Below are 26,459 nucleotides of genomic sequence, written 5' to 3'. Positions count from 1 at the left end.
AGGCCTAGAATCCAGTATGTTGTGCTCCCATCTAGAGGTCTTTCAGGGGTGATTTTTTTTTTTAGCTTTAAACTAACAGTGTGTGACTTTTTAAGTTAAAAAAGCTTGGCTATGGGGACTTCCCTGGCGGTCCAGTGGCTGAAACTCCTCGCTTACAATGTAGAGGGCTTGGGTTTGATCCGTGGTTGGTGAACTAAGATCCTTCAAGGCTTACGGTGCAGCCAAAAAAAAAAAAAAAAGAGCAAGAAGAATTTTGAGTATAAATCCAACCTCCATATTTGTTAACTTCAAACTTGTTTCAAATTATTCTAGCCAAGTTAGAATAATATACCAAATAAGCAGTACATTTTTACTGGCTAAGAATTATTTCAACCCAAGTTCTTATTAGGTTATAATAAATGAATAAACTAAAAACAGGGAAACGTAAAATGTTCCAGCACTTATCACAAGGGGTGTTAAAACTGGAATTAAATCCCTCTGAGTCCCAATTAGAGTAAAACCTCTTTAATTCTCCTGGTGTTGGACATGGGGTATTTTTAAGATAAAAATTCTACAGCTGATTTTTACTAACTAAGCCAGATCCAGTACATCGTAATTCTGTGCGCTAGTCTTTCCAGATGACGCGGAGAGGACTGGGGGAAAGGTTTTGCAGCTCCCAACAGGAAAGCACTGCATGGTAAGTCCTTAATAGAAACTGATACACAGGAATTTATCTAACAGTATAGAAACTATTACTATGATTAAAAACAAATAGTGCCATAGGAACAATTCAGGAACAAAACCAAATTTTGCTTCCTCACTTTCCTACAAATTATTCAGTTTATTAATTCAAGAGACACTGTACTAAGAATGTAACACTGATGCCCCTATTTCGACACCCCATCTCAGGTATACTGTATTATAACACTAATTTTTTCCCATTTGTACAGGCACTGCCATCTAGTGGCAATTTTTTACTTGCACGTTAAAAATTACAGGTAAAAAATTGGCCCAACTTTGATAACAAATAGTAAATATTGGTGGCTTGTTAAACAGTCATTTTGTCAAATAAGCAGACACATTTGGTTTAAACAGCAGGCCACCAGTCAACTACTGACTCATTAATCAACAGGGAAAAAAAGTTAAAACATAATTAATTCTTATGTGCTATCCTAACACTTTGCAGGGTACTTCTGACTTTTCCCCCATTCACTCCATATTATTCAGTGATGGCACGGGTAACAGGTACCAGAGAAAAGTAAAGATCCGCAAACTTCTAGAAGCCATGATGAACTATAATCCTCAACCGAAAACAATGATGATCTGGGTCACTAGGCAAAAGTACTCCTAGCTCATTTTCCTTCCAGGTTCTTAGGTGACTTCCCAAAACTTCCAACAGATGGAAACTGAAGATGAACTCCTGGTGAATATCTTTCTATAAACAGTGAATGCGACATTTACCTTAAATTTAGAAGTGGCAAACAAATATTAAAGATTAGAAACTGGGAACATATTTCCTTTGGGGTATTGCTTGTAGAATGGGATACCCAAATGGTAAAGTTCGATCCCTGGGTCGGGAAGATGCCCTGAGAAGGAAACAGCAACCCACTCCAGTATTCTTGCCTGGAAAATCCATGGACAGAGGAGCCTGGTGAGCTAGTCCATAGGGTCACAAAGAGTTGGATACAATTTAGCGAGTGAACAACAACAAGAACAAACTGTTTACAGAAAGGTACTGAATGTGGTCAAAAGCTAGTACCACCTGTGAGTCCATGACCTTTTAAGTGATGAAAGTTCAAGAAAAGCTCAACCTTTCTCAAATCACACAAAAACAATTAGCTATAAACACCCTGGTTAAAAAATGAAGGAGACTGCTCTTCACCAAGACTGAAGAGACAGGTATTTTGTTTACAGCTCATGGGAACTTGTGGACTAAAGGTCAAATTTATGAAAGTCCTCATGGAAAAATGCTGAGCAGTACCAAAACCACTGTAATTCCTTGGAGAGTTTTTAGAATTCCAGAACTAAGATCACAAAAATCACTTTGGTCTCCTACATGTCAATATTCAGGATAGAGACTCTTACTGAACATTCCTCCAGTGATGGGAGACCCTGGTCAAGAGGAAACAATGACTCCATTCTCTTAACAGGTCAAACCAACATGGGGGGGTTGAGCTAACCTCCCTGGACACCCACCCAGGGCTAATGCTACAGAGCCGAACAGTGTGTGCTTTAACCCCACAGGACAACTCATATGCCTGGGTACTATTTTTAGGCTATTACCTTGGCTGCCTTTATTCTTAGAAAAAAAACACACACAACTTTTCCACAAGTTTCTCTTCTCCCAGTTAGAGAAACCATGTTTTAACTGAGTTATTTCAAATCACAAAGTCAGAGACTTGCAAGCATGATGCTTCTGTTCAGTCCCCCAGAGGGAGACGATTCATTCTGATATTTATGGCTCAAAACAAAAAAAAAAAGTTGTAATATTGTGCTTGGAACACACAGAACCAGTTATTAACTTCTTGCTACTATTATAAATAATAACAGCTCAGTCCAGGTTACTGTGACCTCTGACAAATCAAGGAAACAAGTTATTTTCTCCTCTTGTGATTGTAACACTTGTGATTGCAACACTTTTTGCCTTTTAATAAATGTCCTGGTACTCTGAGTTTCCCTTTCAATTCATTTAATTTCAACAATCTGTCAAAAAAAAAAAAAAGAGCCAATAAACAAAGATTGAATTACATTTTGCTGGGTTTTTTAAACCCTTAAACTCCAGACTTATAAAAACAGCTTGTGTGTCTTCCACCCTGACCACCCTGCTATTTTTCCACATACCACAGGCCACCCATAGATACAAAGTCAGGGCGGCGGGGAGGAGGGGGTGGCAAAGCTGAGGCAGTCTACTTGGAACCAGTAGACAGGAGGGCGATGAGGCCTGAGGAAGCACTTATGGACAAAATGTAGTTCCTGTAAGAATTCAATGTTAAGGAAAAATCAACCCCAAATTGGTTTTCAACAGAACAAAAAGAACCCACCTCCTTGGAATGTACTGTTTTCCTCCTGACACACTATCTAACGACAATAATGTGCAGTCCCATTGTCTGCAAATACAATTTACCAGAGAGGAGACTATAAAGAACGAAGAACATTCACAGGGAATACGTTCCAACAGAAAACACTTGAGACAAACCTAGAACACATGATCACAAAGCAAACATCTGAATTCCATTTAACCCTCAGGAAAAGAGCTGATCAAAGAACATAGGGAGGAACAAGAGACTTGATTTCTTTACCAACCCCCGCATCAACAGCAAAGCAAAAATAAGTTTTCCTTGTCCATCAGTGTTTTGGCTACAGCTGGCCTGTGAAAGCAAGGAGGTTCACAAAGTTTGCAGCTACTCTCAGTCTCAGGACTAGAGTGTTTGGGGCAAATCACTCCAGTATTCCCAGAAGATAAAAGTTGGAGAGTATCTGCTATTTTATTACATCAGAATCTCCTCCTGTTGACAATTTGGCTGCACATTCCTGGATAACACTTTTAATAAATTACCTTAGCAAGAGAAGACTGATTCTTGCCCAAAAGTTCAACTTAAGAGCAACTTGAAACACTATTAAGCTGTTATAAAATGTGCCAATTTAACTTCACTGGCTATCCACCCAACCCCAAAGCCCCAAAGTACCAGCAGATACAGGGCTTATGCCAGGAGCTGTCAAAGAAGGTAAGTTTGCTTTGGCTCCTTAGCATGTTTGTTTTTTTTAAACCAGGTAGGTACACATCATCATATATGTAAGACTGCTTTGCAATACCTATTATTTATTACAAAGTCTTGATCATAAAATTAAAAGAACTTCAAATCAAACAAAAGCCCTTAAACATCCAGAAACATGCCTAAGGTCACAGTGCTTATTAAGGGACTGACTCCCTTTGCAGTTTTTGTTACCAAACCACTTAGACAAATAAAAACCAAAATGAACTGTTTCTAGACTTCTAAAAAGGATAATCAACCTTTAAAAGGATACACTGTGGGGTTGAAGTTCTTCAGTATAAAGAAGGAAGCAACAATGACCAAGACCAGAAACAGGGTGTTATTATAGAAGATGGAAAATGTTGTAGCTTCATAATCAGCAACTTCATTCTTCTTCCACAAGATTCTGTGGACACAGAAACAAGTCATTTAGTTTTTCAGTAGGCACTAAAAATGTTAAATACCACATGGTTCTAGCTCATTGTAAGGTAAGTTCTTCTTTAAGTGTTCTGGGCAGAATGTGTTAATATTAAATTCAGTCAGCATTGTCCCCTTTATTCTACTAAAAAAGATATTTCATTTTATCAATGCTCAGAAATTCCCTGGTGGTCTAGTAGTCAGGATTCAGTGCTTTCAATGCCAGGGCCTGGGTTCAGACCCCGGTCAGGGAACTAATAGTTATCGATGCTCAAGTAGCTAGGTATATTACTTTTTTTCCCAGCAGTTTAAGCTTTTGAAGAAGGAACTGATTAATCACAATTAGCTTGGTTTTATCAGCAACCAAAATTGGCATCTTTCTCTAGATACTCACCAAAAACAAACTATTGATTAGCAGCCTGAAAGGGCTTTCTCACCCGTTTGCAGGCTTGAAACTCTCTACAGTCTACAGATTTCAGCCTTCAATGTTACACCTTAAGACAAGCCCATGGACAAAACCAGCTGTCACGTCACAGAAACAGACTTGTCTGTGACTCTCTTTATCCATCTTTATTTAATTCGAACTAAGAATCTGCTTGATCATTAGGAGGAATTTTTACTCCCATGAAACCCACTTACTTTTTATTTAATCCACTTTTTTTTTTTTTTTTTTTACCATTTCACAGGGGTAACAGGAAGTTCCAGGGTGCCTGTGAATAAGGGGGTCTTTATTCTCCTCAGTGAATTAACTTTGTAAAGCAATTTTTAAACGAGTAGATAGGTTCTAACCTAGTAATGGGATGTGAAATCAACTGAGTGGATCCACTGTTCAGGAAAAATTACTGAGTGAGTTGTGACCAACATGTTAAAGAAAAAAAAATGAAATAGGAAAAAAACCAGAAAAGTATCAAGTGCATCACATACAATAGGGTATTAACTTTGTTCTATGCAACATTTAGTTGTGTGTATGTAAAAGTATTTGGTCAAATAGTAAAATATTTTTACTGTGGGTCATCTAAAAGGCTCAAAGTCACTGCCATTGATGCTTTCTCCTCCAGAAAAATACATTACTCTGGGGTCAGATGGTACCCCCAACTAATCCTAAGGCTAGCACATGGCTAATGTCATTGTAACTGCCATGTTTTATTCACCAACTGTTGTAATGCAAAGTCAACAAGCCTGCCGTAAAGGAGCTAAATGAAAGGTATTAGCACCTTGTCTTCACCGGAAGAAATTCGTGGTTTATAATATATATGCCATGTTTCCTTAATTCTGTGGATACCATCAACTTAGTAAATCTTAGTCTACTGTAAAGTTTGGGAGATGTAAAGGACTTTATATTAAATGCAGCTATCAACTATAAAGCAGCTTCTGATTTCAGAGAAGTTTAAAAGTAAATTTAAAAAATACATGATTTGGAATTAATACAATATTCCATTCTATCAATAATCAAAGAAAACACCAGCCCGGTCCAGAAATGTCCATAGTCTGTACATGGTTTAATGCTACAAAACACTGTTTTGAAGACTTTGGCACAAGACCCAGTGAAGATAGGCTCCTTAAATAGGCTACAGGCATGATTTTACTGTTGGCAATTAAATTATCCCGTTTCTACTACAGCGCTTCTCCCGAACTCCCTGCCAAGCCCTGAATCAGAACTGACTTCAAGATGTTTTTCATGAAAGAGTGGTTCAATCATCTAGGTTTTCCCAGCTCCCAAAGGCCATGAGTTACATGGTGGTATACCCAGTCAGGACTGTCTGGCAGCTCTCAGAACTTGTTCTAGTCCAGCCATATCCTGGTTTATTTTGAAGAAGGTTAGGACTCCCGATCCCCCTCATCAGCAGTGGTTCTGCCAGAGCCTCACTGGTAGGAAACCTAGTTTGAGAGAGCACTTCTCAAGTGGTTCTTTGTCCAAGGAGTACTTCCTAAAACAGGAGAGAAGTTGAGACCATACTCAGCAAGTCTTACAATCTGATAATACTAACAATGGACCATCAGTAAGTCAAGGAGAAAAAACAATTCATATCCTGGGACAAGCATTAATGAATCCGATCCTCCTCTGCTAGTTTCCATCCTTGCAGAGATGGAAAAGCAGTTCAAAGTGGCACATACTTCGAGAGATACCCATCTGGGTAGACACATGCCAATAAGCCTTCTCTTAAATCTCTTGGAAACAACTAGTCTTTTGAGGGAAAAAAAACACTAGATCTTAAACGGAGTTGTGTATCCAGTTACCGCATCAATAATGACTACAGCCCTTGGTACAACTGTATCCAGTGTGGCCTTTGTGAGAGGCCACAATTACAAACAGCACAAACTTCTACTGATGACAAGAACAGACCTTTATCATTTTCCGATGCTCTGAATTTTAAATATCAATAAACCTCCACTTCACCCTAATCTGAAATATCTGATCCAGCCAATGGCAAAGAGACTTCATTTCCGATTCCAAGTGATCTGCTGGTGAAGACTACCTTTCTTCCGTGCTGTCAAAGATTCTGAGACACATCCCAGGATGAAGAGCAAGTATCAGATCAAATCAGGAAGTCTGCGGTGGGCAGAGAGACCCATCTGCCATCTCTGATATAATTAGTCATCTAAAACCTCTAAGATTGCAAAAGCTTATACAAAACATTTTGAAATTTGGGTAACGATGAAGTGCACTCCAATTTAGGAACCACTGTTCTAATAAATATTGTAATTCAATAAAAAGGTTAAAAAAAAGTGGTCTAGATTCTCTAGTATCTATCCCTATGCAAAAATTTGTGATCAAAAAGTTACACAGAGCCAGAAGTCCTTAAGGCTGCTCCCTGAAACACAGGCCTTTGCTCTGAGGACTTTAATAGTGTTCCTTCAGTTTTATGAAGGATTCATAGGACATAATCACTTCAGTAATGTTTTGGTGCCTGTCCAAAACCACTGTAGAAGACACTGTTCATTAAGTTACTCTGTGTCCCTTACGTAAGGATCCACTTGATAAAGTCTGTCCAAGATTCAGTGCCAGCAAAGTTTCTCTTCAGAAGGACATGCCTGCTGCTTCTCATCCGACAATGAAAGCTGGATGACCTCAGACGTGCCCTCTGACACTTGGAAGCTCAGAGCTAAGTTCTGTGTCCAACTGCTGTAACTAACTCTGAGGTCCTCATTCATCCACCTCTTCTTACTTTTCATCGGTTTCTGATCTTTTAAAATTGTACTGCTTTGTTTTATATGCAACTTAATATTTTAAGTCCCCACAAAGTCTTTCTGGAGCAAAGTGGGATAAAAATTCCATTTCACAAAGCACCTATGGATACTAAACTTAAGATCCATGAAAACAGGCTCAACTTCCGACTTTGTTAAACCATGTGGCAACTCTTAAGCAAAAGTTTATTCAGTCGTTCAGACACCTGTATTCAGACGTTAGATTGTTCGTTAGACTTCTAACAGCAGCCGGCAGGAAAAACTGGGGATGGCGCTAATAAATATGGCAAAGAATTGGGCAACAGGAGACAAACCTAATTGTTTTCTTTTTCCCAAACAATGCAGACGTCCAACAACCAGATGTGCCCAGGGACATTCAGGAGCAGAAATACCACCACCTAAAAATGCTTACACAGAACACAATGTAAAGCCTTCAGACACAGGGGTTAGGTGATACCTAAAGGTTGCACAGCTAATGAGTGGCAAAGCCAAGCACTGCACACAGCTCTGCACGCTCCTAATCCAGCAGAGCAGTGGAGCATAAGCTCATGTCAGACTGCCTGTGTTCTCACTCTGGCCTTACCACACACTAACCTATGGCCTTGGAGCAGCGTACCCTAGCTTTCTGTACCTCAGAGTCCTCAGGCATAAAGTGGGGAAAACAAGAGCACCTACCTCGTGGGGCTCTCTGGAGGAAAGTATCTGGTGGTAATAAACGCTCAAAAGGACAATTATCCTCATTACCACAACTTCTACAACACCAACATTTCTCTCAGACAATTCTGATACCCATGTTCTTTAAGCAGAAACCAAAAAAACTTTATTTTCTACAAATACCCCCCTTTCTGGTTACCACAAACACTTTAAATAGGGAGTCAAACCTTTCATCCTTTTCCTTCCGAGACATCTTTCTATTATCAGCTTCAGAGAGTTTCCGAGTCACTTCTTTGGAGACAGCATCCTCCCTCTTCTGTGCTACTCTGAAAGGAAAAGAAAAAGAGTTTACACATGCACCAGGAGTGAACACTGCTCTCTCTCAGAAACACTCTGTACTCTGAGCTTGTCCTGGCAACTGTATCATACATTTCAAGAAAACAAGCTGGACAGAAAGTTCCAAGCTTATTACACTATACTAGCCAAAAGAGAGGGAGTTCAAGAAACTTCCAAGACAGGGTTTATTAGTGATGTGTTTTGAATTCAGCTTAAAAGGGAGAATTTTCAAAAGTCAGGTATTTAATATGGAAATAAAAGTCAAATGCTATTAGCACAATTTAATTATGAATCATTATAGCTCCACTTTATTTTAACTCATAAATTAACTGTTCCACAAATAAATTTGTTAAGGCACTAGTAAATGACACATGATTTCAATTCCAATATATAACAAGAGAGAAAATTAAGCTTAGAGAAATCTAAAATCTTAAAGTAAAGCTTTTAACTCTATTCAAAAGGGGAATATCACTAAAAAGAAATATTACCACCTGGTGAAGGACTGACCATAGCAGTTTGTTAAATAAACTACTGGTTTGAGAGCTGCACCAAGAGATAATATGGAATCAGCCAGAAAAGGCTGAAAGTGTCATTTGAGAAATCAGATAAGAATATTTAGTGATGAGTCAGATAAAGAAAAAAAAAAAAAAAAGACATAATCCAAAAAAAAAAAAAATCTACAAGATAAATTTTATCAGATGGGGTTGCTAGTAAAAGAGAAGATAAAAGTTAACCTATGATGAAATACAAAAGCCTCCCAAAGATTAGACATTTAAATTTGATGATTTACTTTTCATAATATAGGACAAACTTGACTACCCGTAAACACAGAAAAAGTAATAACTGATCACAAGCAAAATAGTGCAATTGCCTACAAAGTCTCACTAAGAAAACTTTCAACAAAATACTGAGACGTATTAAACAAGCCACAGATGTAGACCAGAGAGACAGACATCTGTTTAATCTATGTTCCAATCCCTCATAACTATACTACATTAAGTTCTGGTCAGTGGACCAAGGAAAACTGTGGAAAAATCAGGATGGATTCCTGAAAACCCCAAGATCATGAACAGCAATAGCTTTCAACCTTCAACAACATGGGCTTCTGGGCTACAAATTAAACCATTTTCTACTCCAGAGGATCTTCCTGACCCAGGGATCGAACCCGCGTTTCTTGCATCTCCTGCATTGGCAGGTGGATTCTTAACCACTGAACCTCCTGAGAAGCCCCAAATTTGGGTTGGTTTTATCTTTCTCTCACTCAATAATCAAATTAGAAGTGACACTGTTAAAAACAAAATCTTTAGTCAGCTTTGACTAATGTATTTGTCCACAAATTGATCACTGGAGGGAGGAAAACCAGTTAGAAAATAGGTAAAAGGAAATAGGTTCTGAAATGTAAAGAAAACAGCAGCTAAGGGAGCAGGTAGCTGTTTTAAGAGCTACTTTAAGACACTAAATAGAACATTATAATGCCCTGCTATCCCTGACTCATTGTATTACGTAAAATTCTGTTCTGCAGGCAGAGACTCTCCAGCAAATCCAAGGCACTCACTAATGTTTCTTGAACTTCACACAAGACTGCTTTTTTCTAAGAAAGGCCAATTGATAAGAAATGGACACGGTTTACAGCAAAAACCTTTCTTAGCTGAGCAGAGGGGGGAAAACACACACACGCACGCACGCACGCACGCACGCACCTCAACTGTCAGGGTGCTAGGACGTAAGAATAAACTATCTTCAAAAGAGCTGGCTCTAGGCATCTCTCAGACAAATAGTCAATCATCTGTCCTGAAGACACTTACCCAGATAACTAATTTCTATGTCTAAAATTCTATACTTGCCTAAAAAGACATTAACAACCACACTGTAGGTTTATTACAACTGAGCCCTACCCTCCATCTCCGTGGTCTCAGCAAACAAATCTCACTCAGCGCTAAATGCTCTGAAACAAGACAGAGGCAAATGCAGGGGCCCAGCACCCAGCCAACTGCGATTAAAAAAAAAAAAATCTTCATAAACATCTTAAAAATCATACCACGTTAAAAGAAATTCCTATGGGCTCTCTCACCTCCAACCTCTCCGACACTGCACACATTTATTACATGCCGAACACCATGCTCTACATGTTGCACGTACCATATTTAATCCTGACCATCCCAAGAGGTACCATCAGTACTCCCATTTTACAGCCCAGAAACCTGAAGTCTCAAAAGATAAAATGCAGGCCCAAGGGTCTGCACTTAAAAAGCAGCAGAGCGGGAACTGGAATACAGACTATAGACTCTGAAGCCATTCCCTCCACTACCAACACCTGCCCACACTCAGCATCTTGCTGGCTCTTTAAGCCTTAACAATCTTAGCAATCTGTAGGAGTTTTTATGTCACTAGCAATATTTAATATTAAACCAAAACTATGTCACTAGCAGTATTTAATATTAAACCAAAACTATGACGACTAAAAAATAATTTCACTCAGAGATCCTATTAAGTCAGTAAATGTAAATGTTAGTCGTTCAGTTTTGTCCAACTCTTTGCAACCCCATGCGCTGTAGCTCACCAGGCTCCTCTGTCCATGAAATTCTCCATTTAAGGACACTGGAGTAGGTAGGCATTCCCTTCTCCAGGGAACGCCTCCCTACCCAGGGACTGAACCCAAGTCTTCCACATTACAGGCAGAGATCACTGAAATTTCACTGAACTAAACAAAATGTATCATTAATTAGGGTAAGAGAAATAAACAAAGGACATGGAAGCTGTCCTCAAAAAGCGGGAAGTAAAAATGAGAGGAAAGAGCATGATTTTTGACTCCAAAAAGGTGAATGAAAAATATGTAGAACAAGTGAAAAACACTAGGTCCCAAAGAGACCGAGGTCCAAGGGAATCACAAAGGATGGGTCATGCAAAACACCCACTCTGAGGACTTCACTATCCACAGATGGCCACGCCTCATGAGAAGGACAGCCCAGGAAAGCAGAGGCCGAGACGGGCTGAATTCTGAAATGGCAGCTGGTGAAGAGGGGCTGCCAAGCAGGAAGACAACAGAGATGACTTGGATTTAGCTGTTCCAGCAACTGTCAGGCACAACCTAGACTCCTAAGGATCCTAAGGATCCAGGACGACAGTGGGGAGGCTCACAATCATCCCTGGTAACTGAGATCATCTGAAGGTGTTTCTGCTCCTCATCACCAGAAAGCTTGACACAGCAACAATAAAGACAGTTAGGATTTCTCTGGAAAGGATTCCTAAGGCTTAAAATAACAGACACGTAAGAATGGAAAGAAAGGGAGACGTTTCTAAATGAGGGAAGGGAGGAGTCATGTTCAAAGGCTGAGTCGGAAGCCCTAAGCCCCAATCCTAAAAGATGAGGCCTGACTGGTAGGAGGCAGAGGATTCACATTCCAAGGGCCTGGAAGAATCTGGTTTTAATACTTTTAGAAAAAAGAATGTCATGAAGAGTTATTAGGAGAGTGAAATGACAAAATGAAGAAACAGAGGAAATATGGTAGCCTAATTAGCATTAAAAATGTCAAGGTTGAGTAAAAGAAAAAAAGACCACTTCTTTCACATCCAAAAATTCTACATGGACAGTCCAGAACAATTCTTTCCAGAATTCCATTTGACTTTTAAAATGTTAATTTACTTGGTGGGTTTGCTTTTCTGAGCCCCATGATTAAGGCTAGTACGTAAGTGTTCTAATTCCAACCTCAACGCCCACTTCCATAGCACTGTTAACAGCACTGTCTCTGCTTTTCAGTTAGTCGCTATTCCTTCATACCATTATTTATGATTACATATTTTCCAATCATATATACATACCCCCCGAATATACATACACATATATTTCCAATTAATCCAAACATACATACACATCTATCTCCCCCCAAATATAAACACATATGTGTATATGCATACACATATATTTCAAATTAATCCAAATATACATACACATATCTCCCCCCAAATATACATAAAAATATATCTCAAATTAATGCTTACCAAAACTCACGCACACAAATAGTCTTTCAGAAGACACCCTACTATATAAAAATGCAACAATATTTACTTTCACTTGAGAAATATACTTACTTGTGCTTGAGAACAAATTTCACATTTTTGTAAGCAAAGGCTACCAAGTAAGTGCTTACTAGGGTCATCACACTATACAGAACAGCAGACTGAATAAGATCCATATGCCATATTCGCCAATATAACCCTGAATTAAGATAAAAGGGGTGGGGGAATACAAAAAGAAACAAAACATTACCACCCAGTTACAAAAACCTGCTGAGTTATTAATAATTATAGCTAAACCCGGTAAAATACAGCCCGGATTAGGGAATCCAATACAGTGTAAAAAGAACTAAGTGTGATATCCAGGAAAAAGTTAAGTCTCAACTGTTTTTGGTTCAGAATACTTGAAAAACATAACCTTCCTATAACTAGTCCATGATGAGATTTCTGCTGCTTCTAGAATGAGAACTCTGGCTCAAAAAAATCACGATTGAGACTTCAAATTTCATTCTTCAGGGTACTATTACATTAACTACAAGTCATTCCGAGACTCCACGTGTAGTCCCAAACCAGAGTTCACACGCTGACGTGGCTGTTATCTGAAATCAAGGCAATGCACAGTGCGGTCACTGAACCATGTTAATTGCACGCTGGGTTTTATGAAGTCGGGAGAGAAAATACATCTGGATTTGTCCAACACCACTGCAAAAATGTAGGAGAGAGGCAATTGACATTTGGGATCCCTAAACTCTAAAAACAACCTTGGCCAAGGCTGTAAAGTTTTTTCCATTCAAGTAAGAATTCTAGAATTGCCCTAACAGAATTATTAAAAAGTTTAAACACAGTAGAGCTTGGGGCCTTGGCAATGGTTCAACTTCTTTCGGAAAATAACCGGTTCTGTGTGAACCGGTTCTAAAGCTATATTTACAATTCAGTGCGAGTGTTAATGTCTCTAACCTAATTTATGAGTTTCTCCAAAGTAAGTAAAAAGTTTAAGATCTCGTAACAGCAAAAGATAGTTATACGGGGCGAGGGGGTGGGGAAAGAACAGGCGATATGCCTGTTAGCATCACAAGATCTTAACCCGGGTGTTGGTTCAAAAACAGATTTGAGGCCGCCATCCCAGAACCAGTAACTCACAATCCGCAGACCTGAGGCCTGGGAATGAGCTAGCCTACTTTTACAACGTGCTACAATGACTTTCCTGGGATGCCACCCACCACGATTCCGGACAGATCACGGAGGCCCACAGAGGCTGCGTGCAGCCCCTGAGTCCAGGAGGAGCTGCGGGGCAGCGCAGGTTCCGGCGCACGCCTAGCCCTCTGCACGGCCCTGCCACGTCCCCGCCCAGCCCAGCCCAGCCCAGCCCGTCTCGCTCCAAGCGCTCACAGATGGGGATGGCGGACACAATGAAGGCGTTCCCGAAGAAAAGCGCCGAGGACTTGGCCGAGAGGTTGCGGCTGAAATCCTGCAGGAGCAGGTCCTCCTCGGACTGCTGCTTGGGGCCTCCTTTGGGAGCCATGGTGGAATCGGAGCCGCGGGACGCGCGCGGAACCTCGCGCAAAGCGGGGAAGAAGCCACTGTTACCGCCTCTACAGCCACCGTATCCGCTAACGACCAGTCAGCGCAGCGCGAGGAGGCGGGACCCGGCCTGGGCTTGGAACAAACATCCGCAGGATTGGCCAGTCTGGCGCCACTTTGTAGGTTTCTCCGGCGTGATTAGGCAAGCGGGCCAGACTTCCGGATTCCTAGCCGGCCACGTGATTCGTCACTTTCTAGGAGGAGGCCGGGACTTGTAGTTCAGTGGGCGATTGTAACAAAACTTTATTAACATTTATTTCAAAGATGCTGATAGACTCCTGCTTTCCAAACCCTGGAAATTCCAAAACATGAAGCTCTTCGTCTTATGGTCATTCATTCATGGAGAGTATGGTTTAACTGGCTCTGTGGGTACCCAGAGCAGAAGATATTAAGAGATGACAAGAATAAAAAGAACTATGCAAAAGAGCTCTTAATGACCCAGATAACCACGATGGTGTGATCACTAACCTAGAGCCAGACATGCTGGAGTGCGAAGTCAAGTGGGCCTTAGGAAGCATCACTACCACTACTACAAAGCTAGTCGAGGTGATGGAATTCCAGCTGAGCTATTTCAAAGCCTAAAAGATGATGCTGTTAAATAAAGTGCCGCACTGGAAATGCCAGGAAATTTGGAAAACTCAGCTGTGGCCACAGAATTGGAAAAGGTCAGTTTTCACTCCAATCCCAAAGAAAGACAATGCCAAAGAATGTTCAAACTACCACACGATTGCGCTTATTTCACATGCTAGCAAAGTAATGCTCAAAATTCTCCAAGCTAGGTTTAAACAGTACCTGAATGGAGAACTTCCAGATTTTCAAGTGGGATTTAGAAAAGGCAGAGGAACCAGAGATCAAATTGCCAACATCCATTGGCTCATAGAAAAAGCAAGAAAATTTCAGAAAAACATCAACTATTTCTTCGTTGACTTTACTAAAGCCTTTGACTATGTTCAGTTCAGTTCCGTCATTCATCATTTTCGACTCTTTATAAACCCCTGGACTGCAGTACACCAGGCTTTGCTGTCCATCACCAACTCCTGGAGCTTATTCAAACTCATGTCCACTGAGTCGGTGATGCCATTCAATCATCTCATCCTCTGTCATCCCCTTCTCCTCCCACCTTCAATCTTTCCCAGCATCAGGGTCTTTTCTAGTGAGTCTGCTCTTCCATTCAGGTGGCGAAAGTATTGGAGTTTCAGCTTCAGCATCAGTCCTTCCAATGAATATTCAGGCCTGATTTCCTTCAGAATGAAATGGTTGGATCTCCTTGCTGTCCAAGGGACTCTCAAGAGTCTTCTCCTTGCTGTCCAAGGGACTCTCAAGAGTCTTCTCCAACATCACAGTTCAAAAGCATCAATTCTTCAATGCTCAGGTATACATGACTACTGGAAACACCAAAGCTTTGACTAGATGGACCTTTGTTGGAAAAGTAATGTCTCTGCTTTTTAATATGCTGTCTAGGTTGGTCATAGTTTTTCTTTCTTTTTTTTTTTTTTTCCATAGCTTTTCTTCCAAGGAGCAAGTGTCTTTTAATTTCATGGCTGCAGTCACCATCTGCAGTGATTTTGGAGCACAGAAAAATAAATTCTGTCACTGTTTCCATTGTTTTCCTATCTATTTACAAAAAGTGATGGGACCAGATGGCATGATCTTAATTTTTTGAATGTTGAGTTTTAAGCAAACTTTTTCACCCTCCTCTTTCACTTTCATCAAGAAGCTCTTTAGTTCTTCTTCGCTTTCTGCCATAAGGGTGTTGTCATCTGCATATCTGAGGTTATTGATATTTCTCCCGGCAATCTTGATTCCAGCTCATCCTTCATCCAGTCCACCGTTTCTCATGATGTACTCTGCCTATAAGTTAAATAAGCAGGGTGACAATATACACCCTTGATGTTCTCCTTTCCTGATTTGGAACCAGTCTATTGTTCCATGTCCAATTCTAACTGTTGCTTCTTGACCTGCATACAGATTTCTCAGGAGGCAGGTCAGGTGGTCTGGGATTCCCATCTCTTTAAGAATTTTCCACAGTTTGTTGTGATCCACACAGTCAAAGGCTTTTGCATAGATAAATAAATAAAGCAGAAGTAGATGTTTTTCTGGAACTCTCTGGCTTTTTAATGATCCAATGGATGTTGGCAATTTGATCTCTGGTTCCTCTGCCTTTTTAAACCCAGCTTGAAAATCTGGAAGTTCACGGTTCACATACTGTTGAAGCCTGGCTTGGAGAATTTCAAACATTATTTTGCTAGCATGTGAGATGAATGCAATTGTGCGGTAGTTTGAGCATTCTTTGGCATTGCCCTTCTTTGGGATTGGAATGAAAACTGACCTTTCCAGTCCTGTGGCCACTGTTGAGTTTTCCAAATTTTCTGGCATATTGAGTGCAGCACTTTCACATCATCATCTTTTAGGATTTGAAATAGCTCAACTGGAATTCCACCACCTCCACTAACTTTGTTGGCAGTGATGCTTCCTAAGGCCCACTTGACTTCGCATTCATATTCTACTGTGTGGATCACAACAAACTGCAAAATGCTTGAAGAGAGAGGAATACCAGATCACCTTACTACCTCCTAAGAAATCTGTATGTGTGTCAAGAAGCAATAGTTAGAACTGGACATGGAACAACAGACTGGTTCCAAATTGAGAAAGGAGTACATCAAGGCTGTATATTGTCACATTTCTTATTTAATTTCATGTGAAATGCTGGACTGGATGAAGCACAGCTGGAGTCAAGATTGTCAGGACAAATATCAATAACCTCAGATTTGCAAATGACCCCACCCTTATGGCAGAAGCAAAGAGGAACTAAAGAGCCACTTGATGAAAGTAAAAAAGGAGAGTGAAAAAGCTGGCTTAAAACTCAACATTCAAATAATGAAGATCATGGCATCCAGTCCCATAAGTTCAATTCAGTTCAGTTCAGTCACTCAGTCGTGTCCAACTCCTTGGGACCCCATGGACTGCAGCACGCTAGGCCTCCCTGTCCATCACCAACTCCTGGAATTTAGTCAAACTCATGTCCATTGAGTCGGTGATGCCATCCAACCATCTCATCCTCTGTTGTCCCCTTCTCCTCCCAATTTCTATTTCCCAGCATCAGGGTCTTTTCCAATGAGTCAGTTCTTTGCATCAGGTGTCCAAAGTGTTGGAGTTTCAGCTTCAGCATCAGACCTTCCATTGAATATTCAGGACTGATATCCTTTAGGATGGACTGGTTGGATCTCCTTACAGTCCAAGGGCCTCTCAAGAGTCTTCTCCAACATCACAGTTCAAAAGCATCAGTTCATGGCAAATATAGGGAAACAATGGAAACAGTAACAGACTTTATTTTCTTTGGCTCCAAAATCACTGCAGATGGTGACTGCAGCCATGAAATTAAAAGACACTTGGTCCTTTGAAGAAAAGCTATGACCAACCTAGATAGCATATTAAAAAGCAGAGACATTACTTAACCGACAAAGACCTGGCTAATCAAAGCCATGATTTTTCCAGTAGAAAACTGAGCACTGAAGAATTGATGCTTTTGAACTGTGGTGTTGGACAGCAAGGAGATCAAATCAGTCAATAGTGATAGTGAAGAAACTTTTATATTTTTTATTCCAAAATATTCTTCTCTGTTTTTCCTACCTTAGTAAATCACATCCTCTCTCACCCATTTGCTAAATTGTTAGGTTGCAACACTGATTCCTGGAAAATCCCATGGACAGAGGAGCCTGGTAGGCTGTAGTCTGTGGGGTCGCTAAGAGTCAGACACGACTGAAGGGACTTAGCAGCAGCAGCAGCAGCAACAACACTGATTCCTTCCTTTCTGTCTTATCTGTGATCAAATCATCAGCACAACCTTTTGGATCTGTCTCTTTAACTAGATTTCTTGCTTTCTATTTATAAACCAAGGATATAAAAAGATAACAGATAAAATCAGAAAACTTATAAGATCAAAAGGGACAAAAATCAACAAGCTAGACAAAACTGAAAGAGGAAGAAAGTAAGAATAATGATGAGGTTAAAAAGAATTACAGCTGACAAAAATATTTAAACAAAAAAGATAAAAGTTTAAAATGGCAAGTAGATTAAAATCAATGCATTTTGTAAACCAAGAAGGAAAACCAAAGGTAGTAAATTTGAACAGAAGAAAGGGCCTTCCCTGATGGTCCAGTGGTTAAGAATCCAACTTTGCAATGCAAGGAACACCAGTTTCATCCCTGGTTTGGGACGATCCCCCATGCCTCAGGACAACTGAGCCCATGTGCCACAACTAATAAGCCCACTTCTGGAGCCTACAAGCTGCAATTACTGAGCGCACACGCCCTAGAGCCTGTGCTCTGCAACAAGAGAAGTCGCCACAATGAGAAGCCATCGCCCTCCAGCTAGAGAAAGCTGTACCCAGCAACAAAGACCCAGCACAGCCATAAATAAATAAATAATATTTTTTAAAAAAGAAGATGAAAAGAATCTAAAATAGTAGCAATTTGAAATTTTGGGGGTAAGTTAAAGACCTGTGATAAACAATGATGCTAATGACAGAAGGTTTTTTTCGTGATAATCATGAAGATATAATAGCACACTTGAAGTACTGACGCAGTGTGTTTTTATACTGGATACTTTCTAGTACCTTTGGAAGAACAGCAAGTTCTAAGGATCATCTGTAGATGACATATATGGCCATGGCACATTGGACAAGCAGTGCTAACCATCTGCTAAAAAAACAAAGGGTGGGTAGTAGATTCTGTCCAAACAAAGATCTGCAGTGTATTTCGCCTGTTTCAATAACATTCAGCTCTATGAAGGAGCCAGATTGATGGACTTGATTCCATACCAGCCTGTTTCTAATCTGTGAATTTCAAGCTTAAAATTTCCATTATATCACTTCACATTAACAGGATGAAAAAGAAAAAAATTAAAGCAGTAATATTTATTGCTGGCAGGGATATGTAAAACAAGTTTCTCTCATCCACTGCTGTTGGCTTTATGGAAGAAATTTGGCAAGTTAAAAATTAATATATCTTTCTGTGGTAGACACTGCAAGTTGCTTAGCCCATAAAGAAAACCACTGCTAGCTTTACACTAGCTTTAAACTGCTGCTGCTAGAAGGTTAACAAATGGATCATCTAGTACTACTTTAGGGGCTATAGGGTGGGGTAACTTTCTGTTAAAAAGCCTATTTGACATGCAAATCTCATTATAGAAATAATTTTTGAAAGAAAAGATGAGATATTTGTATTAGTCTCTAAATACAATATTTTAAAGTCCCACCTGCGGTACAATTTACTCAGCCGAAATACATATTTCAGGCACTGCTGTGTGACTAATTCATTGCTTCATGAATTCATACAGCAAATATTTATTAAAAAACCACCATGTGAAAGGCACTAGGCTAGACCTTTGGAAGTATCCAATTAGCAGTCATGATAATTATAATAACCAAAAAGTACTGAGTCTTTCCAGCTCTATTCTAGACCCTTCACATACATCATTTAATTTAATCCTTACAGCAACACTATAAGATGTATGTTATTATTGTAACTCATTTGTCAGATGAGACTGAAGCACAGATTAGTACAGTAACTCACCTAAGCAATAAGTAAGTGGTAGAATCAAGCTATGAACCACAGACAATATGATTCCAGGATACATGCTCTTAACTACAGCTGAGTTCTGGTATCCTCTGTGCCAGATAAAGATGAGAGTGAAAAAGCTGGCTTAAAATTCAACATTAAAAAAACTAAGATCATGGCATCCAGTTCCATTACTTCACGGCAAATAGATGGGGAAACAATGGCAACAGTGACAGACTATATTTTGGGGGCTCCAAAATCACTGCAGATGGTGATTGCAGCCATGAAATTAAAAGATGCTTGCTCTTTGGAAGAAAAGCTATGACCAACCTAGACAGCATATTAAAAAGCAGAGACATTACTTTTCCAACAAAGGTCCATCTAGTCAAAGCTTTGGTTTTTCCAGTATTCATGTATGGATATGAGAGTTGGACTATAAGGAAAGCTGAGCACCGAAGAATTGATGCTTTTGAACTGTGGTGTTGGAGAAGACTCTTGAGAGTCCCTTGGACAGCAAGGAGATGCAACCACTCCATTCTGAAGGAAATCAGGCCTGAATATTCATTGGAAGGACTGATGCTGAAACTGAATCTGCAATACTTTGGCCAGCTGATGTGAAGAATTGACTCACTGGAAAAGACCCTGATGCTGGGAAAGATTGAGGGCGGGAGGAGAAGGGGATGACAGAGGATGAGATGGCTGGATGACATCACCAACTCAATGGACATGAGTTTGAGTGAACTCCGGGAGTTGGTGATGGACAGGGAGGCCTGGTGTGCTGCAGTCCATGGGGTTGCAAAGAGTTGGACATGACTGAGCAACTGAACTGATGACTGATCCTCTGTACCAATGGCATCTCAGCTACTAAGTTCTCATCTCCAAAAGTCCTATTTTGAACAAGTAGCCAAGGGTAGTTTCTTTTCTGCCAGTTGTCCTCCAGAGTCATGTCACAACAGCAGCTCTGGCCAGCCCATCCTTGGACAGATAGGGTCCTGTATCTAATCCATAGAGAAACCTCAGTGAGCAAACCTGGGCTTTCCATAGTGGATTCTGTATCAGTGAATTTGAACCTAAAATCCCAGAAAGATGCACAATTAACAGAGGTGTACAGAAACGGCACAGACTGAGAAGAGGTGGGAAGCACAAGCCATAACTCACCAGCACCCATAAATTAAAGAAGAGGTGTTAAGAGAAATCCCCAAAGGGCCTCAAGGCTTTCTCATTTCACTCTGAAAGCCTGAAAGAGACCCCCATCACCTGCGATAAAGCCATAAAACTCCAAAAATGAAAACAAAACATGTGAAGTACAGTAAACTAATATAAACAGATTGGATAAGCAAGTGAAAATATAAATGAATAATTTTGGTCAATGTAATTTATCAGTTTATGTATCACTCCCCACCCCTACCCCAAATTATTTAAGGCAAAAGTAACAAAATCAAATGCCAGGAAATAACCTGTAACATAATAAGAAATCTAGCTCCTAAAATCCTTGGCACTATCTGAGTAATAGGGATGAGAAAAGCATCTCTGGTTTTTCTTAATAAGCCCTGCCCCTTCCATCCTATCTGCTGCTGCTGCTAAGTCGCTTCAGTCGTGTCCGACTCTGTGAGACCCCAGAGACAGCAGCCCACCAGGCTCCCCCATCCCTGGGATTCTCCAGGCAAGAACACTGGAGTGGGTTGCCATTTCCTTCTCCAATGCATTAAAGTGAAAAGTGAAAGTGAAATTGCCCAGTTGTGTCCGACCCTCAGCGACCCCATGGACTGTAGCCCTCCAGGCTCCTCCGTCCATGGGATGTTCCAGGCAAGAGTACCGGAGCGGGGTGTGAGTTTGTGCTAATGAGCTGGCTCTGGGAAAATGGTTGCCAGAGGAACTAACCACTTGAGGCTTGGAACTTTCAACACCACCCCACCCTACTCCACCTGCCACTCACTCTAGGTAAGAGAAGAGATGAGGGGCTGGAAACTGATCTCATCTCCAGTGGCCAATGATTGAATCAGTCATGCCTGTTTAATGAAACTGCATAAAACCCTTAAACTATGGGGTTCAGAGAGCCTCTGTGTTGGTTCTGGGAGGGCAGGGTGCCCAAAGAGGGCAAGGTATCTTCATGCAACTTCCCACAATCTTTGCCCCCATGAATCTCTTCCATTTGGCTGCTCCTGGGTTGTAAACTTTGTCATAAACCAGTAATCAAGTAAAGCACTTTCCTGAGTTCTCTGATATGTTCTCATAAATGATAAAAGCTGAGAAGAGTATTGTAAGAACCCTCAATTTGTACTCATTTGGTCAGAAGCACAGGCAACTACCTGGGACCTGAGATTGGCATCTGGAGGGTGGAGTGACGGTCTTGTGGGACTAAGGCCTTAACCTATGAGGTTTGCACTAACTCCGAGCAGTTGGTGTCAGAATTCAGTTAAATTACAGGAAATCCAGTCAGTGTCCACTGAAAATCAGAGACAAGCTTAGTGTGGAAAAACCCACACTTTTGGTGTCAGAAATTTGGGGAGTTGAGTAGAAGGAAATGGGATTTTTTTTCTCTTTTATAACTGCAATGAATGAATTGTGCTGGATATCAGATCAGATCAGGTCAGTCACTCAGTTGTGTCCGACTCTTTGCCATCCCATGAATCGCAGCACGCCAGGCCTCCCTGTCCATCACAAACTCCCGAAGTTCACTGAGACTCACGTCCATCGAGTCAGTGATGCCATCCAGCCATCTCATCCTTCTCCTCCTGCCCCCAATCCCTCCCAGCATCAGAGTCTTTTCCAATGAGTCAACTCTTCGCATGAGGTGGCCAAAGTACTGGAGTTTCAGCTTTAGCATCATTCCCTCCAAAGAAATCCCAGGGCTGATCTCCTTCAGAATGGACTGGTTGGATCTCCTTGCAGTCCAAGGGACTCTCAAGAGTCTTCTCCAACACCACAGTTCAAAAGCATCAATTCTTTGGTGCTCAACCTTCTTCACAGTCCAACTCTCACATCCATACATGACCACTGGAAAAACCATAGCCTTGACTAGACGGACCTTTGTTGGCAAAGTAATGTCTCTGCTTTTGAATATGCTATCTAGGTTGGTCATAACTTTTCTTCCAAGGAGTAAGCGTTTTTTAATTTCATGGCTGCAGTCACCATCTGTAGTGATTTTGGAGCCCAGAAAAATAAAGTCTGACACTGTTTCTACTCTTTCCCCATCTATTTCCCATGAAGTGATGGGACCGGATGCCATGATCTTTGTTTTCTGAATGTTGAGCTTTAAGCCAACTTTTTCACTCTCCACTTTCACTTTCATCAAGAGGCTTTTGAGTTCCTCTTCACTTTCTGCCATAAGGGTGTGTCATCTGCATATCTGAGGTTATTGATATTTCTCCCGGCAGTCTTGATTCCAGCTTGTGTTTCTTCCAGCCCAGCGTTTCTCATGATGTATTCTGCATAGAAGTTAATAAACAGGGTGACAATATACAGCCTTGACGTACTCCTTTTCCTATTTGGAACCAGTCTGTTGTTCCATGTCCAGTTCTAACTGTTGCTTCCTGACCTGCATACAGATTTCTCAAGAGACAGATCAGGTGTTCTGGTATTCCCATCTCTTTCAGAATTTTCCACAGTTTATTGTGATCCACACAGTCAAAGGCTTTGGCATAGTCAATAAAGCAGAAATAGATGTTTTTCTGGAACTCTCTTGCTTTTTCCATGATCCAGCGGATGTTGGCAATTTGATCTCTGGTTCCTCTGCCTTTTCTAAAACCAGCTTGAACATCAGGAAGTTCACGGTTCACATATTGCTGAAGCCTGGCTTGCAGAACTTTGAGCATTACTTTACTAGTGTGTGAGATGAGTGCAATTGTGCGGTAGTTTGAGCATTCTTTGGCATTGCCTTTCTTTGGGATTGGAATGAAAACTGACCTTTTCCAGTCCTGTGGCCACTGCTGAGTTTTCCAAATTTGCTGGCATATTGAGTGCAGCACTTTCACAGCATCATCTTTCAGGATTTGAAATAGCTCCACTGGAATTCCATCACCTCCGCTAGCTTTGTTCGTAGTGATGCTTTCTAAGGCCCACTTGACTTCACATTCCAGGATGTCTGGCTCTAGGCCAGTGATCACACCATCGTGATTATCTGGGTCGTGAAGATCTTTTTTATACAGTTGTTCTGTGTATTCTTGCCACCTCTGCTTAATATCTTCTGCTTCTGTTAGGTCCATACCATTTCTGTCCTTTATCGAGCCCATCTTTGCATGAAATGTTCCTTTGGTATCTCTGATTTTCTTGAAGAGATCTCTAGTCTTTCCCATTCTGTTGTTTTCCTCTATTTCTTTGCATTGATTGCTGAAGAAGGCTTTCTTATCTCTCCTTGCTATTCTTTGGAACTCTGCATTCAGATGTTTATATCTTTCCTTTTCTCCTTTGCTTTTCTCTTCTCTTCTTTTCACAGCTATTTGTAAGGCCTCCCCAGACAGCCATTTTGCTTTTTTTGCATTTCTTTTCCATGGGGATGGTCTTGATCCCTGTCTGCTGTACAATGTCACGAACCTCATTCCATAGTTCATCAGGCACTCTATCTATCAGATCTAGGCCCTTAAATCTATTTCTCACTTCCACTGTATAATCATAAGGGATTTGATTTAGGTCATATGTGCCAGGTATAAGACATAAGAAGTGGAGGGATTGAAACCATGTAACACAGATTGGGACTTGAACTCACGGTCTTTCAACTGAGATCACACACCTGGTCTCAGGGTTTACTGAAGCTCAGGTTATTGATGTCTCATCACAGAAGGAATTCAGTGAGAGACAAAGTGATAGGTAAGAAGTGGATTTATTTAGAGAGAAATACATTCAACAGATAGAGTGTGGGGCCATCCGGGAAGGCTAGAGGGACAAGGATACGGAGTTGTCAATTTTTATAGGGGTGGGTAATTTCATAGGCTGATGAATGGAAGGAATATTCCAGGGGTGGGATTTCCAAAAATTAGGCCACTACCCACTTTTTTTTAAATGGGCTTATTTTTTTTTAATTTATTTATTTTCGGTTGTTCTGGGTCTTTGATGCTTCCAGGGCTTTTCTCTAGTTCAGTGCATGGACTTCTCATTGCAGTGGCTTCTCTTGTTGCAGAGCATGGTGCTTTAGTAGTTGTGGTATACGGGCCGAATCCTTGCAGCTCCTGGGCTCTATAGCTCAGGCTCAGTGGTTGTGGCGCACAGGCCTAGTTGCTCTGTGGCAGGTGGGATCTTCCTGGACCAGGGATGAACCCATGTGTCCTGCATTGGCAGGCAGATTCTTTACCACTGAGCCACCAAGGAAGCCTACAGTGCTCACCTTTTGATTTTTATCGTCAGCCTTAAAACTGTCATGGCGCTGTTTGGTATGTCACTCAGCTTATGCGAATGTATTACAATGAGCGTACTGGAGTGGTTGCCATGCACTCCTCCAGGGGAATCTTCCTGACCCAGGGATGGAACCCATGTCTCATATCTCCTGCATTGGCAGGCAGGTTCTTTACCACTAGTGCCACCTGGGATGCCCACAGTAAGCATATACTGAGGCTGAAGGTCTAGTGGAAGTCGATTCATCTGCCGCCTTGGACCTACTGGGTTGGTCAAAAAGTTTGTTTGGAATTTTTCCTTACAAAAAACTGAACGAACTTATTGGCCAATCCAATATTTGGTCTTAATCAGATTATGTCATGTCTACTCCGTGGGGTCGAAAAAGAGTCAGTCATGACTTATTGACTAAACAACAACAGCTATGTCATTCTTTTAAATGCTATGCTTTGCCCCCTTCCCTCCTGTTTCAGGACCAATATAACTGAAAAGCTCACTTTACCAAAAGGCATGCAGACTGAGACAGATTAGACAGAAACAACAACCAATCTGATGTAGGTCAAAGACAACACATTTGGGGTTTAATATGCATCATAAACTCCCAGATTTATCGAGACTTAAACATATACCAAGGCTTCCCTGGTGGCTTGGATGGTAAAGAATCTGCTTGAAACATGGGAGACCCAGGTTCGATCCCTGAGCCAGAAAGATACCCTGGAGAAGGGCATGGCAACCTACTCCAGTATTCTTGCCTGGAGAATTGCATGGGTGGAGGAGCCCGGTGGGCTACAGTCCATGGAGTAAAGAGTCATGGGCAAAGAGTCAGACTCGACTGCTGCTGCTACTAAGTCACTTCAGTCGTGTCTGACTCTGTGCGACCCCATAGATGGCAGCCCACCAGGCGACTTAGAAAGAAAACAAGATGTTACAGTTTTTTTCCACACTACTGAGCAATTACAATTCCCTGAGGTATTGACCAGATATCCCTCAAATTTAACTCAATTCTGACACTGTATACAAGGAAATAGTGTCAGATCCCATATGTTAAGGGCTTGTTCCCACAAGACTGCCCCCACTTCAGACACCAATAGCAACTCCAGGTCATCACCTGTGCTTCTGACTGAAAGTGAAAGTCGTTCAGTCATGTCCGACTCTTTGCGACCCCATGGACCATACAGTCCATGGAATTCTCCAGGCCAGAATACTGGAGTGTGTAGCCTTTCCCTTCTCTATGGGATCTTCCCAACCCAGGGATCGAACCAGGTCTCCCTCATTGCAGGTGGATTCTTTACCGGCTGAGCCACAAGGGAAGCCCAAGAATACTGGAGTGGGTTGCCTATCCCTTCTCCAGCAGATCTTTCCGACCCAGGAATGGAACCAGGGTCTCCTGCATTGCAGGCAAATTCTTTATCAACTGAGCTATGTGCTTCTGACTATAAACTGGCTATAACTGGCTATAAATTGGAGGTTCCTACCTACCCACCCCCCAACCCTAGGATTTGATTAATTTGCTAGAGCGGCTCACAGACCTCGGGAAAACAGCTTGCTTACTAGATTATTGATTTTTAAAAGATGTTAAAGGCTATGAACTGAAGAGACACAGAAGTCTAAGTCCTGAGAACAGGAGTTACTATGCCTATGGACTTGGGGCCTGGCA

The 26,459-nt window shown here is 41.2% G+C and overlaps 1 protein-coding gene across 2 annotated transcripts; it reads right to left on the bottom strand.

Moving 5' to 3' along the window:
- Nucleotides 1-569: 569 nt before the first annotated feature.
- On the bottom strand, nucleotides 570-13,953 carry SSR3 (signal sequence receptor subunit 3). 2 transcript variants are annotated; one of them, XM_019960442.2, is made up of 5 exons: nucleotides 13,728-13,953; nucleotides 12,414-12,540; nucleotides 8,216-8,314; nucleotides 4,006-4,137; nucleotides 570-2,952 (listed from the first exon to the last, which is right to left on the bottom strand). In XM_019960442.2, exons 1-5 carry the CDS (start codon nucleotides 13,858-13,860, stop codon nucleotides 2,886-2,888), a joined length of 558 nt encoding a protein of 185 aa, XP_019816001.1. In that variant the 5' UTR covers nucleotides 13,861-13,953; the 3' UTR covers nucleotides 570-2,885. The 2 variants fall into 2 exon arrangements, with proteins under 2 accessions (XP_019816001.1, XP_019816012.1); XM_019960453.2 differs by lacking the exon at nucleotides 13,728-13,953 and adding an exon at nucleotides 13,559-13,673.
- Between the last annotated feature and the right edge of the window lie 12,506 nt (nucleotides 13,954-26,459).

The sequence above is a fragment of the Bos indicus genome, chromosome 1, assembly GCF_029378745.1.
Source record: "Bos indicus isolate NIAB-ARS_2022 breed Sahiwal x Tharparkar chromosome 1, NIAB-ARS_B.indTharparkar_mat_pri_1.0, whole genome shotgun sequence".
Lineage (NCBI taxonomy): Eukaryota > Metazoa > Chordata > Mammalia > Artiodactyla > Bovidae > Bos > Bos indicus.
The sequence above is the reverse complement of the archived record's forward strand: the minus strand, read 5'-3'. Positions and strand labels throughout refer to the sequence as shown.

Coding starts and splice junctions, on each gene's coding strand:
- SSR3 (XM_019960442.2), bottom strand. CDS start 13,860: ATGGCTCCCAAAGGAGGCCCCAAGCAGCAGTCCGAGGAGGACCTGCTC. Junction 8,315..12,413: donor AAATTTGTTCTCAAGCACAA/GTAAGTATATTT, acceptor TTTTCCTTTCAG/AGTAGCACAGAAGAGGGAGG. Junction 2,953..4,005: donor AAGAACTTCAACCCCACAGT/GTATCCTTTTAA, acceptor GAATTCTTACAG/GAACTACATTTTGTCCATAA.